Source organism: Somniosus microcephalus, chromosome 14 (assembly GCF_052327205.1).
Source record: "Somniosus microcephalus isolate GS21.2 chromosome 14, FLI_Smic_1.0, whole genome shotgun sequence".
In the NCBI taxonomy this organism is placed as follows: domain Eukaryota; kingdom Metazoa; phylum Chordata; class Chondrichthyes; order Squaliformes; family Somniosidae; genus Somniosus; species Somniosus microcephalus.
In genome coordinates this window covers 126,518,956-126,537,538 of record NC_141000.1, presented here as the reverse complement: position 1 = coordinate 126,537,538, position 18,583 = coordinate 126,518,956, and the positions used below count along the sequence as shown (strand labels likewise).

The following is an 18,583-nucleotide window of genomic DNA, read 5'->3' as shown; positions in this document are numbered from 1 at the left end:
CCCAGGGCAGGTACAGCACGGGTTAGATGCAGAGTAAAGCTCCCTCTACACTGTCCCATCAAACACTCCCAGGGCAGGTACAGCACGGGTTAGATACAGAGTAAAGCTCCCTCTACACTGTCCCATCAAACACTCCCAGGGCAGGTACAGCATGGGTTAGATACAGAGTAAAGCTCCCTCTACACTGTCCCATCAAACACTCCCAGGGCAGGTACAGCACGGGATAGATACAGAGTAAAGCTCCCTCTACACTGTCCCATCAAACACTCCCAGGGCAGGTACAGCACGGGATAGATACAGAGTAAAGCTCCCTCTACACTGTCCCATCAAACACTCCCAGGGCAGGTACAGCACGGGTTAGATACAGAGTAAAGCTCCCTCTACACTGTCCCATCAAACAGTCCCAGGGCAGGTTCAGCACGGGTTAGATACAGAGTAAAGCTCCCTCTGCACTGTCCCATCAAACACTCCCAGGGCAGGTACAGCACGGGATAGATACAGAGTAAAGCTCCCTCTACACTGTCCCATCAAACACTCCCAGGGCAGGTACAGCACGGGAGAGATACAGAGTAAAGCTCCCTCTACACTGTCCCAACAATATGTCTCAGTCCCAACCTCAGAAGAGCGCCCCCTACTGCCTCAGAGTGACTGTTTTTTCCAATTCCCAGACCAGCCATACTGAAGCCTCTCTGAGTCAGTTTGCCAATTAGGCCGAATCAGAGGCAGTTTTATGCTTTGGGCCTTTGCCGACCAGGAACTGACTTAAGACTGCCCAAAATCATTTCACAAAGTTTCCCTTACAGCCAGCTGACAGGCGGGGCTATCACCCGTCAATCTGGGCTGTGTTTGAAAGGCCAATGTTGAACCCAATGAACCACCCAACTTCCTCCTTTATAACAAGTGTCACACATCTCCTTATACTTTCTCTCGTGGTGTTCATTGGGAGAGAGAGAGAGAAAACACAAGCCATGAGCTCTGAGATACGCACCGTTATTCTGTCATCACGATCGTTGATGGCGATCTTGTCCTTCTTCCAGAAGATAGTTGGCTCTGGATGCCCACGGGGTGGTTGGCATTCCATGATGGCGGGTTCACCGGCTGCGACCACAACATCAGTGGGGTTCTGTCGGAAGTCATCTCGGAGCACTGCAAACGAGAAAGGCAGAGGCGGTAAGAGCAGAGGAACAAGCTCGACGTGAAATAGCATCAATGATCAACTACAACTAGATTGATTCCTGGGATGAGAGGGTTGTCCTATGAGGAGAGATTGTGTAGAATGGGCCGAGACTCTCTGGAGTTTAGAAGAATGAGTGGTGATCTCATTGAAACATATAAGATTAAACATAGAAACTAGGAGCAGGAGTAGGCCATTCAGCCCTTCGAGCCTGCTCCGCCATTCAACGAGATCATGGCTGATCATCCAAACCCTAGCACCCGGTCCCTACACCGACAGCCATCCCACCCAAGCCCTATCCCCGTAACCCCGTAACCCCACATATTTAATCCCCCCTAACACTGAGGGCCAATTTTTATCATGGCCAATCAACCTAACCCGCACATCTGAGGGGGATTGACAGGGTCGATGCTGAGAGGTTGTTTCCCCTGGCTGGAGCCAGGGGTCACAGTCTCAGGATAAGGGGTCGGCCATTTGAGACTGAGATGAGGAGGAATTTCTTCACTCAGAGGGTTGTGAATCTTTGGAATTCTCTGCCCCAGAGGGCTGTGGATTCTGAGTCGTGGAGTATATTCAAGGCTGAGATCGATAAGATTTTTTGGACTCCAGGGGAATCAAGGGATATGGGGATCGGGCGGGAAAGTGGAGTTGAAGTCGAAGATTAGCCATGAATTTATTGAATGGCGGAGCAGGCTCGAGGGGCCGTATGGCCTACTCCTGCTCATAATTCTAATATTCTTATATAAGGTCTGGATACCTGATCTAGGGATAGGAGGCCATTCAGCCCCTCCGGCCTGTACCGCCATTCTATTAGATCATGGCTGATCGGTACCTCAACACAATTTGCCCGCCCTTGCTCCATATCTTCGATACCCCTTACCTAAGGGGTGATGTCAGGAAGCAATTCTTCATACAAAGGGTGGTGGAAATCTGAAACTCTCTCCCCCGCAAAAAGTTGTTGAGGCTGAGGGCCAAGTGAAAATGTCAAAACTGAGATTGATACAATTTTTGTTTGGTAAGGGTATTAAGGGTTATGGAACAAAGGTGGGTAGATGGTGCTAAGATACAGATCTTAACAGATGTCGGACAGGCTTGAGGGGCTGAATGGCCTACTTCTGTTCCTATGTTACTAACTATAATCTTTCAATCTCAGTTTTGAAATTTTCAATTGACCCCCAGCCTCAACAGCTTTTTGGGGGGAGAGAGTTCCAGATTTCCGCCACCCTTTGTGTGAAGAAGTGCTTCCTGACATCACCCCTGAACGGCCTGGCTCTAATTTTAAGGTTCTGCCCCCTTGTTCTGGACTCCCCCCACCAGAGGAAATAGTTTCTCTCTATCCACCCGATCAACTCCTCTAATCATCTTAAACTCCTCAATTAGATCACACCTTCAACTTTCTAAACTCAAGGGAATACAAGCCAGGTTTATGCAAAAAAAAAGATGCATGAATATACAGAGCTGCCCAGAATTTCTGTGGCATCCTCCCTCCCAATATGCCGGTGTAACCTCGGCGTAAGGTTGGAGGAGATCCCAAGGAAATGGAGTAAGCGGCTGTTTAATCCATTTCTCTGGAGTTACGGCCAAACTCCCACCACGGTTACGGCAGGACCTCGGGAGCAGGTCCGTGGAAATTCCAGGCGGACATCTGACTGAGAAAAAAAACCAGATTAAAGATCCCGGTGGACACCCTTCAACAGTACTGAGGGGTTCCACCTGAAACAGCAGCTGGTCCGTGGACAGTCCGCTGCTGGCTGACGCGCAGTGTGTTTACATCACGTTCTACCATTGTCAGACATCAGTTGTTTGTTGGCTAAACATGTTTACGTCACTTTCTCTCATCAAGATACCTTTCTCCTCGGTGCCTGGCCAATAGTTAAAGTTCAAGCAACACCTAGTGCAGGTTATATGGTCACTATCACCTTGCTCTTTGTGGGAGCTTGCTGTGCGCAAATTGACAGCTGCATTGCCTACATTACAACAGCGGCTACACTTAAAACATTAATTCTATCTTTTTTTCTTACTTTCTTTCTAGTTTTTCATTTTTAAAACCCTATGGCCTAGAAATTCAGTGGGCTGCGCCACCAGTTAGCGCCCAAAGAGGGCACTCAGTGGCTTTAGCGCCACTGGCCACACCTCCCGCGATATTTAGCGGGGAGCTAATGGCGGCGTTAGCCTGTAGCGCTGCGCCGCCACCGATGATGTCATCGGTGTGCGCAGCGCCCCGCTCCCGCCCCGATGACCATATTTGGTCGCGCCCGCCTCTTTGCGACCGGTTCACAGGGCCTACCTGTGGCGGTAGTGGCGTTAGTTAAGGTGGAGGTGCGGGCGGCCACTTTTTCGGCGGCCGCCTGCCAGCACCTCCGTCCCCGGCCTCCTACACCCCCCCGCCCCGCGGCATTGCCGGCTGTTTCCCGAGAGCCCGGCACTTCTCCTTGGTGCCGGGCTCATTTGCCGGCACTCGCGAGCGGGGATCGCGCTGTTGCAGGCACCTCCCCCTTAACAGTGGGAGGAAGGCCTGCAGTACCGCAGCGTGCCGTGCCGCAGCGTGTGGCGCTGCGGCCCTTAGCACGCCGATATTCACGGTGAGCGCCCCAAGCGGGGCGCGGGGAGCCTCGAGTAGCGGCCCGCTTCCGTTTGGGGCGCAGAAACTGAATATCGGGATGGCGCAAGTGGCTCCGCTCGCAGCGGTAATTCCGGCGCCCAGGCGAGCTTGGCGCCCCAAACGGCGCCCAACTGAATTTTTAGCCCAATGTCTATTTCAGCATTCCCAGGGTGGGTACAGCACGGGGTTAGATACAGAGTAAAGCTCCCTCTACACTGTCCCATCAAACACTCCCAGGGCAGGTACAGCACGGGTTAGATACAGAGTAAAGCTCCCTCTACACTGTCCCATCAAACAGTCCCAGGGCAGGTACAGCACGGGTTAGATACAGAGTAAAGCTCCCTCTACACTGTCCCATCAAACACTCCCAGGGCAGGTACAGCACGGGTTATATACAGAGTAAAGCTCCCTCTACACTGTCCCATCAAACAGTCCCAGGGCAGGTACAGCACAGGTTAGATACAGAGTAAAGCTCCCTCTACACTGTCCCATCAAACACTCCCAGGGCAGGTACAGCACGGGTTAGATACAGAGTAAAGCTCCCTCTACACTGTCCCATCAAACACTCCCAGGGCAGGTACAGCACGGGTTAGATACAGAGTAAAACTCCCTCTACACTGTCCCATCAAACACTCCCAGGGCAGGTACAGCATGGGTTAGGGACAGAGTAAAGCTCCCTCTACACTGTCCCATCAAACACTCCCAGGGCAGGTACAGCACGGGTTAGATACAGAGTAAAGCTCCCTCTACACTGTCCCATCAAACACTCCCAGGGCAGGTACAGCATGGGTTAGGGACAGAGTAAAGCTCCCTCTACAGTCCTCCAACACTTTTCCTTTGGTCTAACTCTGTAAGATTGCCCCTTACTATTCTGAACATCCCTCCAGCCATTCGCATTGAGATTCCAAATTCCAGCTTTTACAACTGCATTTGGAGAATGACTTCACGGGATGCTTAGTAATAATTGTTGATTATACCCAACCTCGAGCATTCTTGTTTGGGAGGAGAGCTTTATACATATTCAAAACAGACTTGTTAAAACAAGCATGTCATAAGTAACATGTCAGTCAGCTAAATGGCCCCTTGCATATCAAATGTGGTCCTGGCATATTCTCAGCCAGACATTTGGTGATTAGTGTTATTTATATCACAGAAGTTACGAGGTCAGTGAAATATAACGTTAGATTTTCGCTGAGTCTAATCAACTACCACAGTCAAGCCAATTCCCGACAATGGACCTTATTCTTTAAAGAGATGATGATGTCATTCATCCAACTCACATTGCTGCAATAAGACTTAAGCATGATCAACTACAGACATGAATTGTTGTTACTGTACAATCAAAACACCCTACACACACGCCAACCTCAATTTGCAACTGAAATTCAGACATTTTCATTCCCAATAAGTTGTAGGTCGTTTCTGCGTTCATTAATGATATAAGGGAATGGAACCTTTCCCAAATTGGAGAGTCAGCGTCTGTTCATGTACAGCACGGGTTAGATACAGAGTAAAGCTCCCTCTACACTGTCCCATCAACGACTCCCAGGGCAGGTACAGCACGGGTTAGATACAGAGTAAAGCTCCCTCTACACTGTCCCATCAAACACTCCCAGGGCAGGTACAGCACGGGTTAGATACAGAGTAAAGCTCCCTCTACACTGTCCCATCAAACACTCCCAGGGCAGGTACAGCACGGGTTAGATACAGAGTAAAGCTCCCTCTACACTGTCCCATCAAACACTCCCAGGGCAGGTACAGCACGGGTTAGATACAGAGTAAAGCTCCCTCTACACTGTCCCATCAAACACTCCCAGGGCAGGTACAGCACGGGTTAGATACAGAGTAAAGCTCCCTTTACACTGTCCCATCAACGACTCCCAGGGCAGGTACAGCACGGGTTAGATACAGAGTAAAGCTCCCTCTACACTGTCCCATCAAACACTCCCAGGGCAGGTACAGCACGGGTTAGATACAGAGTAAAGCTCCCTCTACACTGTCCCATCAAACACTCCCAGGGCAGGTACAGCACGGGTTAGATACAGAGTAAAGCTCCCTCTACACTGTCCCAGCAAACACTCCCAGAGCAGGTACAGCACGGGTTAGATACAGAGTAAAGCTCCCTCTACACTGTCCCATCAAACACTCCCAGGGCAGGTACAGCACGGGTTAGGTACAGAGTAAAGCTCCCTCTACACTGTCCCATCAAACACTCCCAGGGCAGGTACAGCACGGGTTAGATACAGAGTAAAGCTCCCTCTACACTGTCCCATCAAACACTCCCAGGGCAGGTACAGCACGGGTTAGATACAGAGTAAAGCTCCCTCTACACTGTCCCATCAAACACTCCCAGGGCAGGTACAGCATGGGTTAGATACAGAGTAAAGCTCCCTCTACACTGTCCCATCAACGACTCCCAGGGCAGGTACAGCACGGGTTAGATACAGAGTAAAGCTCCCTCTACACTGTCCCATCAAACACTCCCAGGGCAGGTACAGCACGGGTTAGATACAGAGTAAAGCTCCCTCTACACTGTCCCATCAAACACTCCCAGGGCAGGTACAGCACGGGTTAGATACAGAGTAAAGCTCCCTCTACACTGTCCCATCAAACACTCCCAGGGCAGGTACAGCACGGGTTAGATACAGAGTAAAGCTCCCTCTACACTGTCCCATCAAACACTCCCAGGGCAGGTACAGCACGGGTTAGATACAGAGTAAAGCTCCCTCTACACTGTCCCATCAAACACTCCCAGGGCAGGTACAGCACGGGTTAGATACAGAGTAAAGCTCCCTCTACACTGTCCCATCAAACACTCCCAGGGCAGGTACAGCACGGGTTAGATACAGAGTAAAGCTCCCTCTGCACTGTCCCATCAAACACTCCCAGGGCAGGTACAGCACGGGTTAGATACAGAGTAAAGCTCCCTCTACACTGTCCCATCAACGACTCCCAGGGCAGGTACAGCACGGGTTAGATACAGAGTAAAGCTCCCTCTACACTGTCCCATCAAACACTCCCAGGGCAGGTACAGCACGGGTTAGATACAGAGTAAAGCTCCCTCTACACTGTCCCATCAAACACTCCCAGGGCAGGTACAGCACGGGTTAGATACAGAGTAAAGCTCCCTCTACACTGTCCCATCAAACACTCCCAGGGCAGGTACAGCACGGGTTAGATACAGAGTAAAGCTCCCTCTACACTGTCCCATCAAACACTCCCAGGGCAGGTACAGCACGGGTTAGATACAGAGTAAAGCTCCCTCTACACTGTCCCATCAAACACTCCCAGGGCAGGTACAGCACGGGTTAGATACAGAGTAAAGCTCCCTCTACACTGTCCCATCAACGACTCCCAGGGCAGGTACAGCATTGTTCCCTGTATGTATGTATCTGTGTGCCTATGTGGATCGTTGTGTGTGTGCCTATCTGTGTTTATATATGTTTGTATATGTCTGTGTATCGGCGTGTGTGTAGGCATGACTTTGTATGTGTGGGTTCCCACGCTTATTTAAATTGAGGTAACGCTGTTAACCCTTTCAGATTGCCTCCTGCCTTTGCGAGGGGATTTGCTGTTCAGTGTTTGTTTTTGAATGTTATCTCACTCTCTCAGGAAGTTGACTAATCCCTGGCCCTGGTGCCCAGCAGTGGTTTCCTGCCTTGTTAATCAGTAACATTGGAGCAATGTCAGTGAAACAGATGGAGAAAAACCCACCTGAGCTGTTTGCACATTTGCTGTCAATCGCATTACATAAAACTAATGCCAGCCGACTGCAAGAGCCCAGCACCAGGGTCACCAACTCTGATTGGACGGTTTCCTGGAGGTTTCATCACATGACCTGCCTGTCTCCACCCACCCCGCCCCCGCACTCCCGCCATTGGTCGCCCGACACGTCCATCCTCGCAGGCCCCACCTTCCCGCACCAATCGGAGAGCAAACAGACTCTTTGTTACCCGATTGGTTGATTCTTGACTGACAGTCAATCAGCCTTTTATCTCCATCTCCAATATTTTTAGAATCATCGAATCTTGCAGCACAGAAGGAGGCCGTTCGGCCCGTCGTGCCCATGCCGGCTCTTTGAAAGAGCGATCTGATTAGTCCCACAGCCCAGCTTTTTCCCCCAACACCCTGCAAATTAGTCCGCTTGAAGTGCGCGTCTAATCGCCTTTGGAAAGTTCCCCTTGAATCTGATTCCACCGCCCTTTCAGGTAGTGCGTTCCAGATCTTAACAACCCTGTGTGTGGTAAAAATGTCTCCTCATTGCCCCTCTTCTTCTTTTGCCAATTATTTTAAATCTATGACCTTATGTTCTTATAGGTGGATAGATTTTAGGACTCTAGGGGAATCAAGGAATTTGGGGATCAGGCGGGAAAGTGGAGTTGAGGTCGATGATCAGCCATGATCTCATTGAATGGTGGAGCAGGCTCGAGGGGCCGAATGGCCGACTCCTGCTCCTATTTCTTATGTTCTTTTGCCCGCTGGTTACCAACCCACTTGCTAGAGATAACAGTTTCTCCCTACTTGCTCTGTCAAAGCCCCTCATGATTTTGAACACCTCTATTAGGTCTCCTGTTTATGACTAACAAACAGAAGTGTTCAAAGAAATTTTTTTTTTTAAATACCTAATTGTTTTATTACCACTCTGATGATGTTTCTCCCCAGGTGTTACTCAGGGCCGGGCCCTGGAGATTAATCTTCAATTCCTGGAGACTCCAGGTCAATCCTGGAGTGGTTGGCAACCCAGTCTAGAAAGCCGTGGTGAGGTGAATGTAATCTTCGCCACATCCACACTGCAGTCTCTGCATTGTGTTTATGTTAAAGGCTGTTAAACTTAATTATCAATAGTACATTACAGAGAATTAATGTCTGTGAATGAGTAGAAATGTAATCTGGCAAATGATGCATGCCTTTGTTACTCTAGACTCGACTATTCCAACGTACTCCTGGCTGGCCTCCCACATCCTACCCTACGCAAACTTGAGCTCATCCAAAACTCGGCTGCCCATGTCCTAACTCGCACCGAGTTCCGTTCGTCCATCAGCCCCTGTGCTCGCTGACCTACATTGGCTCCCGGTTAAGCAGCGCCTTGATTTCAGAATTCTCATCCTTGTTTTCAAATCCCTCCATGGCCTCGCCCCTCCCTATCTCTGTAATCTCCTCCAGCCCCACAACCCCCCGAGATCTCTGCGCTCCTCTAATTTTGCCGTCTTGCGCCTGCCAATCATTGAACCCTTGGCGGCCGTGCCTTAAGCTGCCTGGGCCCTAAGCTCTGGAATTCCCTCCCTAAATCTCTCCACCACTCTACCTCTCTCTCCACCTTTAAGACCCTCCCTAAAACCTACCTCTTTGACCAAGCCCTAATATTGGGCCAGAACTTCGGGTCCCCACGGGTGAGTACGCGCTGGGTACTCACGCGTAGGCCCAACGAAAGTGCCGGTTTCGTGCATGCACTGCGCATGCGCGGGAAACCAGAACTTCCGTTCCCTTCAAGGAAGGGGTTCACAGGTCGAACGCGTGTGCCGGAGAGGCAGCGTGTACGCCTGGAACTTCCATTTTTTTCCAGGTTTCTCTGGGAGGGTAAGTCTCCAACAGTTACACTTTAGGTAAGTGGCGAATTAAGTCAAATTAAAACATTTTTCCACAGGTTTATTATTTTTAAATACTTTAAAGAAAGGTAAGCTTATTTTTTAGCCCCGTTCAAAACAGTAATTAATTTTTTCAAAAATTTAAATTATTGTTTAAAGTAGTTATGTTATGTAATTTATAGTTATTTTAAAAATGTGATGTAAAAAAAAAATTTATTTGAAGTTTTAGTGATGTTTTGGGGCCGAACTCTATTCATAAATTTGACAGGTCTTCCTGTCAAATTTATGAATGAAGCATTTCCCTGCTACCATTGCCTCTCCATGGCCCACGGGATCCCAGGGGACGCGTCGAACTAACTGCGCCCCTGGGATACGCAAGCACTGCGCGCCGACAGTTGGAGGAGGCTCAGGATCGGAATCCCATGCGGGGCCCACAGCACAACGGCCGGCGGGCAAGGTAAGTGCAGGTCGGGGGCTTGCACCCGCGGGAAGCCTCCGACCCGAATTTCTGGCCCATTAATATCTCCTTATGTGGCAAATTGTATTCGATAACGCTCCTGTGAAGCACCCTGCGGACGTATTAGAACATTAAAGGCGCTATATAAATACAAGTGGTTGTTGATTGGGATCCAGAGCAGTAAGTGAACAGAATCAAAAACGATTTTTTTTTTTAGATTGACAACTGCCCTCCCGAAGCCCGGCTGCGAGGAGACACTGAGAAATCACGTGGGATAAATATCTTTTCAGCTTGCTGGGTGGCTGCAGCTCCGCCAAGGTTCCTGCAGGGCCATTAGCCAGTGTGGGTCAATCGCTGAAGTCAAGGATGGTGCAGCAGAGCTGAGCAGTGGCGGTGGCGAGGGGCAGAGCCAATGGAGGAGGCCAGAGATGAGACGAAGACTGCCTAATGGCCAAACTGTTTCCTTCTACGGCCTTCCAAGCAAGACAGAGCAGCTTCTGCTGCGACTATTAACTGGTTATGATCAATGTGGCTGGTCAATGATTAATCGACTGGTAATAGCTCCCCATAATGGAGGGTTTCTGAATATATTATTTTAGAAAAATAGTCCCGCAGCTTTCCTGCAACTAATAAATAAGTCAACTGATGTGTGACCACAGGAGTCACATAATGCAAGCTGGAGGCTTCAGCTTATTCAATGGAAGTCTACCTCCAGTGCAAATTCTCCGCAGCTAGAGAGAGGTGTGCAATCTCAAGGAGAGGCACCCTCGGTCTCATAGATTCATAGATTCATGCAGAACAGGAGGAGGCTATGTGACCCATCTCTTTGAAAGAGCTCTCCAATTAGTCCCACTCCCCCCTGCTCTTTCCCCACAGCCCTGCAAATTTTTCCTCATCAAGTATTTATCCAATTCCCTTTTGAAAGTTCCTATTGAATCTGCTTCCACCGCCCTTTCAGGCAGCGCGTTCCAGATCACAACAACTCGCTGCGTAAACATTTTTCCTCTCATGTCGCTGCTGGTTCTTTTTTGCCAATTACCTTAAATCTGTGTCCTCTGGTTACTGACCCTTCTGTCCCTGCGAACAGTTTCTCCTTATTTCCTCTGTCAAAACCACTCATGATTTTGAACATCTCCATTAAATTTCCTCTTAACCTTCTCTACTCTAAGGAGAACAATCCCAACTTCTCTAGTCTCTCCGCATAACTGAAGTCTTTCCTCCCTGGTAGCATTCTAGTGAATTTCTTCTGCACCCTCTCCCAGGCCTTGACATCCTTCCTAAAGTGTGGTGTCCAGAATTGGACGCAATACTCTCGCTGAGGACTAACCAGTGTTTTATAAAGTGTCAATAATTCTTCACTGCCATCTGGGATCCCAGAAGCTGGTCGGAGGTTGGACAAAAAGAGGGCCGAAGCCCTCTCAAAGCTCAAAGGGGGAAGAATTCAGTTGTTTGCGCCTCACGTTAGTGCCTTAAGAGGGCGCTAATGGGGCACAAAGCAACTAGCGCCCGGGCACGGCGATGTTTGTGCCGCTCGCGAAATTAACTAGACATTTTGCGGCAGCACTAAATACTACCGCCACGATCTCCTGCGCCGGCAGATCGTGAAGTCAGTCGAGCGTGCAACGCCCCGGTAGCACCCCGGACCGGATATTGAGTGGCGCCTCCTGCCTTACCGCCTGCCACTAGCAACGACAGGTTGAGGGGAGTGTTTTGCTGTCAGGAAAGGACTGGGGGAGCGCTATTTAAAGGCGACCGCTTCCTGCCTTTTTTTGTTGGTGACATTTTTGCACCACGTATTCTGAGAGAGAGAGAGAGACTTCTGGAGAGATTCAACGCTGTGTGAAGGAGTTTTGGGTACTGAGCAGCACTTTGCAGGTTCATTTTGATTTGCCCTTCCTTGCTTCGCCAGCGATCTGAGGTAGCGCCTCGCTCCTCGGCCTTTGCGCCTTAAGACAGGTGTGAAGCGCCTGATTTAGCGCTCCAATCACCTCCAGGGGTGATAAAAGCCAAGTTTGCTGTCGGAAGCGATAATTAGCGCCAGGCGCTAAACTTTGCGCACGGCCGATAACGGCGCCCCAAGCGGGGCGATACTGAATTTCTCCCCCAAAGGCTGTTGAGCTGTTGGCCCTAATACTTCACGATTTCCCCATCCAAATGTATCCTCTCCTGAAGACCCCGCTCTTGCTGGGGTACGATTACACCAAGGCAGCGTCCAGGAGCCCCTCCTTCATGTGAAGAGACTGGACAATGAGCGCTGGTGTGCATTTCGTCAGAGGAGGGGTGGCACTGCAACTCTCCTTGCCAGGACACGATGTGCAAGCACTGGACAGTCACCCCCCTAAACTGCTTCCGTTACCCCTTGCCAAGAGGAAGGGGATGGTTGGGGGGGTGGGGGGCGCGGTCGGGGCTGATGCAAACTTGCTTTTCCCAGAGAATAGTAGGGCTGTGGAACAAGTGGTTGGCTTTTGCAGTGCTGATTCACTGCTGTACCTTCAAGAGCTGGACCGGCTCCTGGCTGGAGCAGAGCTTGCATCTTAGAAGAAGCAAACACCAAATAATACAAGTCGTGGTCAACGTGGTCTCTTGGACTAACTTCAGTCGACTAGAGGAAATTTCTAGATTTTATTCCCCCTCATTGGCCATAGTATTTTGCTCCAGTTTTTCGCCTCTCCCCGGAGACTTCATGGCACTTAGCAGGTAGGGAGTCTCTTGGTGTGGTGCAGAACGCGAAGCAGCTGAATGGGACAGACTGGGCGGACCAGCTGGTCTTTCCGTGTCCATCATTTTCCTAAGTCCGTATCTTCCCCTGAATCCAATTGTAGGACCCCTCGTTCCGCCTTCACTCAGCTCAGTTGGTTCATGGGCATTCTACTGCTGGGGTGGAACATAAGAATATAAGGGGGGAAATAAAATTAGGAGCAGGAGTAGATCACACAGCCCCTCGAGCCTGCATTCAATAAGACCATGGCTGATCTTCGACCTCAACTCCACTTTCCCGCCCGATCTCCAGATCCCTTGATCCCCCGAGAGTCCAAAAATCTATCGATCTCAGCCTTGAATATACTCAACGACTGAGCCTCCACAGCCCTCTGGGGCAGAGAATTCCAAAGATTCACCACCCTCTGAGTGAAGAAATTCCTCCTCATCTCAGTCCTAAATGGCCGACCCCTTATCCTGAGACTGTGACCCCTGGTTCTAGACTCTCCAGCCTGGTATATAAGAACAAAAGAAAAAACGCTGGAACCTTGGGGGCTGTTGGGCTCAGTACCGCACCGGGTGGGTATATTCACCCCTTGAGGCACTCGCAGCGCCTGGCTTCGAATTCTGAATCACGCAACACTGCGAAATAAAATTGAAAATAATGCGGAGCTTTGATTGAGCAGATAGGAAGAAACTGTTCCCACTGGTGGGCGGGTCGGTAACCAGAGGAGACAGATTTAAGACAATTGCCAAAAGAACCTGAGGGGAGCTGAGGAGAATTTTATTTTACGCAGCGAGTTGTTGTGATCTGGAATGCGCTGCCTGAAAGGGCGGTGGAAGCAGATTCAATGGTAACTTTCAAAAGGGGAATTGGAGAAATACTTGAAAAGGAACAATGTGGGGAAAGAGCGGGGGGAGAGTGGGACTGATTGGAGAGCTCTTTCAAAGCAGCCGACACAGGTGCGACGGGCCGAATGGCCGCCCCCTGAGCTGTACGGTTCTAATGATAGAAACATAGAAACATAGAAGATAGGATCAGGAGTAGGCCATTCGGCCCTTCGAGCCTGCTCCGCCATTCAACGAGATCATGGCTGATCATCCAAACCCTAGCACCCGGTCCCTACACCGACAGCCATCCCACCCAAGCCCTATCCCCGTAACCCCGCGTATTTAATCCCCCCTAACACTAAGGGCCAATTTTTATCATGGCCAATCAACCTAACCCGCACATCTTTGGACTGTGGGAGGAAACCCACGCAAACACTTGGCAACAGCTGAGAGCTTCGCTGCCACTGCCAGAAGCAGCCATGTGGTGGCCGGCTGTCCGAGGTCCCTGCTCTCCCTCAGCGGAGGGAGTTGGAGAGATTTCCCGGAAGGGCTGCTGTGGCCTGATGTCCGCCAGCGCCGCGAGACGTTTCCCTGCCTGCTGCCGTTGGATCTAGTGATCCGGAAAGGGCTGCCTCAGCACGTCAGCTGTCTGGCCGCGACAGCACCCAGCTGTGCTCTTATTCTGAGGCTGATGGTGCAGATGCAGCATAACACGGCAAACAACAGTTGCCTTCCAGCCCTCCTCCCAGCACAGATAACCAGGCCCCTTCCTTCTTACATCAATAAAATATAAAATATAGCTTTTAATCCACGTTATCCTTCTTTTACAGAGAGGATGATGATTTTTTTGTCCGATTTGCTAGCAAAAATAAATTGATTGTTGAAGATCAATCTCCATCACAAAAATAAAACAATATCCTGAGAGGGTCTATGCCAAGCCTCTCTTCTACCTCTTAAACTTCAAACACAACAGCAACTTGCATTTATATAGCGCCTTTAACATAGTAAAATGTCCCACGGCGCTTCACAGGAGCGATTATTGATCAAATTTGACTCCGAGCCACATAAGGAGATATTTGGGCAGGTGACCAAAAGCTTGGTCAAAGAGGTAGGTTTTAAGGAGCAGCTTAAAGGAGGAGAGAGAGGCGGAGAGGTTTAGGGAGAGAATTCCAGAGCTTGGGGCCCAGGCAGATGAAGGCACGGCCGCCAATGGTGGAGCGATGAAAATCGGGGATGTTCAAGAGGCCAGAATTAGAGGAGCGCAGAGATCTCGGGGGGTTGTGGGGCTGGAGGAGGTTACAGAGATAGGGAGGGGTGAGGCCAGGGAGGGATTTGAAAACAAGGATGAGAATTTTTAAATCGAGGCGTTGCTTAACTGGGAGCCAATGTGGGTCAGCGAGCACAGCACAGGGGGTGATGGGTGAACGGGACTTGAGGCATTGAACAACGTTCATTTCTATAGTGCCCTTCGTGTGCAGGAAGCTGCCTCACGTACTTTACATAAAGGAGGAAAGAACAGTGGACGGAGAGCAAGTGGGATAAGGGGAAAATGGGACAGGGGTTTGAGGAGGTTTTTGAAAGCAGGCTGAATGTTGCTGAGGGAACGGGACATCGAGGTCCGGAACGTAGCGGCTCAATAACCACTGATGGTAAAACAGAGGGAATGGGTGGATGAGGAGGAGCCGAGTGTTAGAGGAGTGGAGGGAATGGGGGGATGAGGAGTTAGGGTGGAGCGATTTGAAACTGAAGACGAGATTTTTTAATTAACTCACCTTGGAGAGGTTGGGAATGGAGTGAGTGTGGGAGAGTGAGTGTGGGGCAGTGAGTGTGGGAGAGTGAGTGTGAGTGTGGGACAGTGAGTGTGGGAGTGTGAGTGGGTGTGAGTGTGGGACGGTGTGAGTGTGAGTGTGAGTGGGTGTGAGTATGAGGGTGTGAGTGTGGAAGGGTGTGGGCGTGAGTGTGGGAGGGTGTGAGTGTGAGGGTGTGAGGGTGTGAGTGTGGGAGGGTGTGAGTGGGAGGGTGTGAGTGTGGGATGGAGTGGCTGTGGGGCCACTCACTGGAGGGAGAATGCAGGATGTCGGGTTTTGCACGAGTTATACCTTCTGAAGACGCTGGAATAGTATTCAAGAAATGGAGCCTCGCACTGAGGAGGGATGGACTCGAGTATCAACAACAATGGGGGAGAGGTAGAGATGGGCAATGCTGCACTGTTTGAAGAAAGTAGTCTTGGTCATGGAGAGAATGCAGTGAGAGAAGCTGAGCTTGGGGCTCAAGCCCGACACCAAAGTTCTCCACCTCCTCTCTGAAATCGCAGCATATCTACGACTCGAATTCACTCTTTCCTGGAACCTCTGGAACTCCTCACTTCCCTCAGTCCTACCTTCCTGCGACAATCTGTAGCCTTTCAGATCCCAATCTTGCTGTTAACCTGACCACCGCCTTTGGCTATGCCTTGCCTTGTCATCTACTGTTATCAATCTTAGTGGTGTCCTGGGCCTCAATCCCTTCATCTGGTTTCCTCAATAATAAAATTAATACATTTTGAAACCGCTGCCTCTCCGAGAAGCCACGCATCACACAGTAGTTCTTAAATTAAACCCATATATCACATCGTATCACCGCTGTCAATTGGATTATTCACAAATCCAATGATATAAATATTAGGAGATACATCAGCCAGGCTCCAAATGTGCTTCAGCTGAGAGAGTCTGTGGTTCTGCTCTGAGTTATCATCTAAATCTTGAGATTGGAGAATTGCAAAACATTGACAATGGTCACTTCACCCACAGGCACCTTACAACTAGTAACACACGGTGTTATTATATAATATATATACAGGAGTGTTATACCCAGTAACACACGGTGTTATTATATAATATACTAGCTGGAGTGCCCGGCGGTGCCGAGGGTTTTTTGAGGGCATGTTGTTATGAAAAGTAGAAATAATTTTTATATATATATAAGTGAGTTTGTCTGTCTGTGTGGGAAGGCGAGAGAGAGAGGGAAAGAGAGAGAGAGAGGGAAGAGGAGAGAGAGAGGGAAGGAGAGAGAGAGAGGGAAGGAGAGAGAGAGGGAAGGAGAGAGAGAGAGAGAGGGAAGGAGAGAGAGAGAGAGAGGGAAGGAGAGAGAGAGGGAAGGAGAGAGAGAGAGAGGGAAGGAGAGAGAGACAGAGAGGGAAGGAGAGAGAGACAGAGAGGGAAGGAGAGAGAGAGAGGGAAGGAGAGAGAGAGAGGGAAGGAGAGAGAGAGAGAGAAGGAGGGAGAGAGAGAGAGGGAAGGAGACAGAGAGAGAGAGGGAAGGAGAGAGAGACAGAGAGGGAAGGAGAGAGAGAGAGAGGGAAGGAGACAGAGAGAGGGAAGGAGAGAGAGACAGAGAGGGAAGGAGAGAGAGAGAGAGAGAAGGAGGAGGAGAGAGGGACAGAGAGAGGGGGGAAGGAGAGAGAGAGAGAGAGGGAAGGAGGGAGAGAGAGAGAGAGAGAGGGGGGGAAGGACTTAGAGGCAGGCCGCGGTGACCATGCGCGGCCTAGCGCTTCAGGCCCGGCCGGGCTCTCGGGCCGCGACTCACCTCAGCTGAGTTCCCGCTTCGGGAGAGAGAGAGAGAGAGAGAGGGGGGGAAGGAGAGAGAGAGAGAGGGAGAGAAATTCCTGAATCAATACTAATGAATCAACAATTTCCTCACCTCCAGTACCATTTTTTTAGCTTCAGGCCCGGCCAGTCTTTAATGGCCGCCACTCACCTCAGCTCAGCTCCCGCTCGGCAGTTTGAAGGATTAGGCCCCGCCCACAAACGCCATGAAACGCCCCCCAATTGGTCAACCATCACGTCACTCAACGCTAATGAGCGGTAGGATTGGTCAACCGCTAATGAGCGGATTTTGTCCGTTTTTGTATACTGTCCGAACAATTTTTGTCTGACCAAAAAGTAAATACACCTATGAGACTCCCCTAATCATGAGTTTTCTTTTGATATAAATATATGTGTCGTTACGCTCTATAACTTTTGAGTGATGCCCCAGACAGACAGACAGACAGACACCACAATCCTTTTATATATATAGAAGATAGACTAGCTGGAGTGCTCGGCGGTGCCGAGGGTTTTTTGAGTGCATGTTGTTATGGAAAAAGTAGAAATAATTTTTATATATATAGATGAGTTTGTCTGTCTGTGTGGGAAGGAGAGAGAGAGAGAGGGAAAGAGAGAGAGAGAGGGAAGGAGAGAGAGAGGGAAGGAGAGAGAGAGGGGGAAGGGGAGAGAGAGGGAAGGAGAGAGAGAGAGAGAGAGGGAAGGAGAGAGAGAGAGAGAGAGGGAAGGAGAGACAGAGAGGGGGAAGGAGAGAGAGACAGAGAGGGAAGGAGAGAGAGAGAGAGGGAAGGAGAGAGAGAGAGAGGGAAGGAGAGAGAGAGGGAAGGAGAGAGAGAGAGAGGGAAGGAGAGAGAGAGACAGAGAGAGAGGGAAGGAGAAAGGGAGAGGGAGGGAAGGAGAGAGAGAGAGAGGGAAGGAGAGAGGGAAGGAGAGAGAGAGAGAGGGAAGGAGAGAGAGAGAGAGAGAGGGAAGGAGAGAGAGAGGGAAGGAGAGAGAGAGAGAGGGAAGGAGAGAGAGACAGAGAGAGAGGGAAGGAGAAAGAGAGGGAAGGAGAGAGAGAGGGAAGGAGAGAGAGAGGGAAGGAGACAGAGAGAGAGGGAAGGAGAGAGAGACAGAGAGGGAAGGAGAGAGAGAGAGAGAGCGGGAAGGAGAGAGAGAGAGGGAAGGAGAGAGAGAGAGAGAGGGAAGGAGAGAGAGACAGAGAGAGAGGGAAGGAGAGAGAGAGAGAGAGAGGGAAGGAGAGAGAGACAGAGAGAGAGAGGGAAGGAGAGAGAGAGGGAAGGAGAGAGGGAAGGAGAGAGAGAGAGAGGGAAGGAGAGAGAGAGAGAGAGAGGGAAGGAGAGAATGAGGGAAGGAGAGAGAGACAGAGAGAGAGGGAAGGAGAGAGAGAGAGAGAGGGAAGGAGAGAGAGACAGAGAGAGAGGGAAGGAGAGAGAGAGGGAAGGAGAGAGGGAAGGAGAGAGAGAGAGAGGGAAGGAGAGAGAGAGAGAGAGAGAGGGAAGGAGAGAATGAGGGAAGGAGATAGAGGAAGACACCCCGGAGATGGGGCTGGACTCAGAGCCCGGCGGGTGAAGAAGGGCGGCCGCCATTTTGTGAGGTCGGCGGGAAGATTGAATTGCGACGGTCGAAGTAAGGAAGGAAGAAGGTGAGCTCTCC

At 50.3% G+C, this 18,583-nt stretch overlaps 1 protein-coding gene across 12 annotated transcripts in view; it reads right to left on the bottom strand.

The window, feature by feature from the left end:
* Positions 1–18,583, bottom strand: part of robo2 (roundabout, axon guidance receptor, homolog 2 (Drosophila)) — a 1,120,123-nt gene that overhangs the window by 207,566 nt on the left and 893,974 nt on the right. For all 12 annotated transcript variants that reach the window (XM_086007303.1, XM_086007302.1, XM_086007300.1 and 9 more), the window contains one exon: positions 989–1,146. In XM_086007303.1, the coding sequence (XP_085863429.1) occupies positions 989–1,146 (158 nt within the window). The remainder of the gene's footprint in view (positions 1–988; positions 1,147–18,583) is intronic.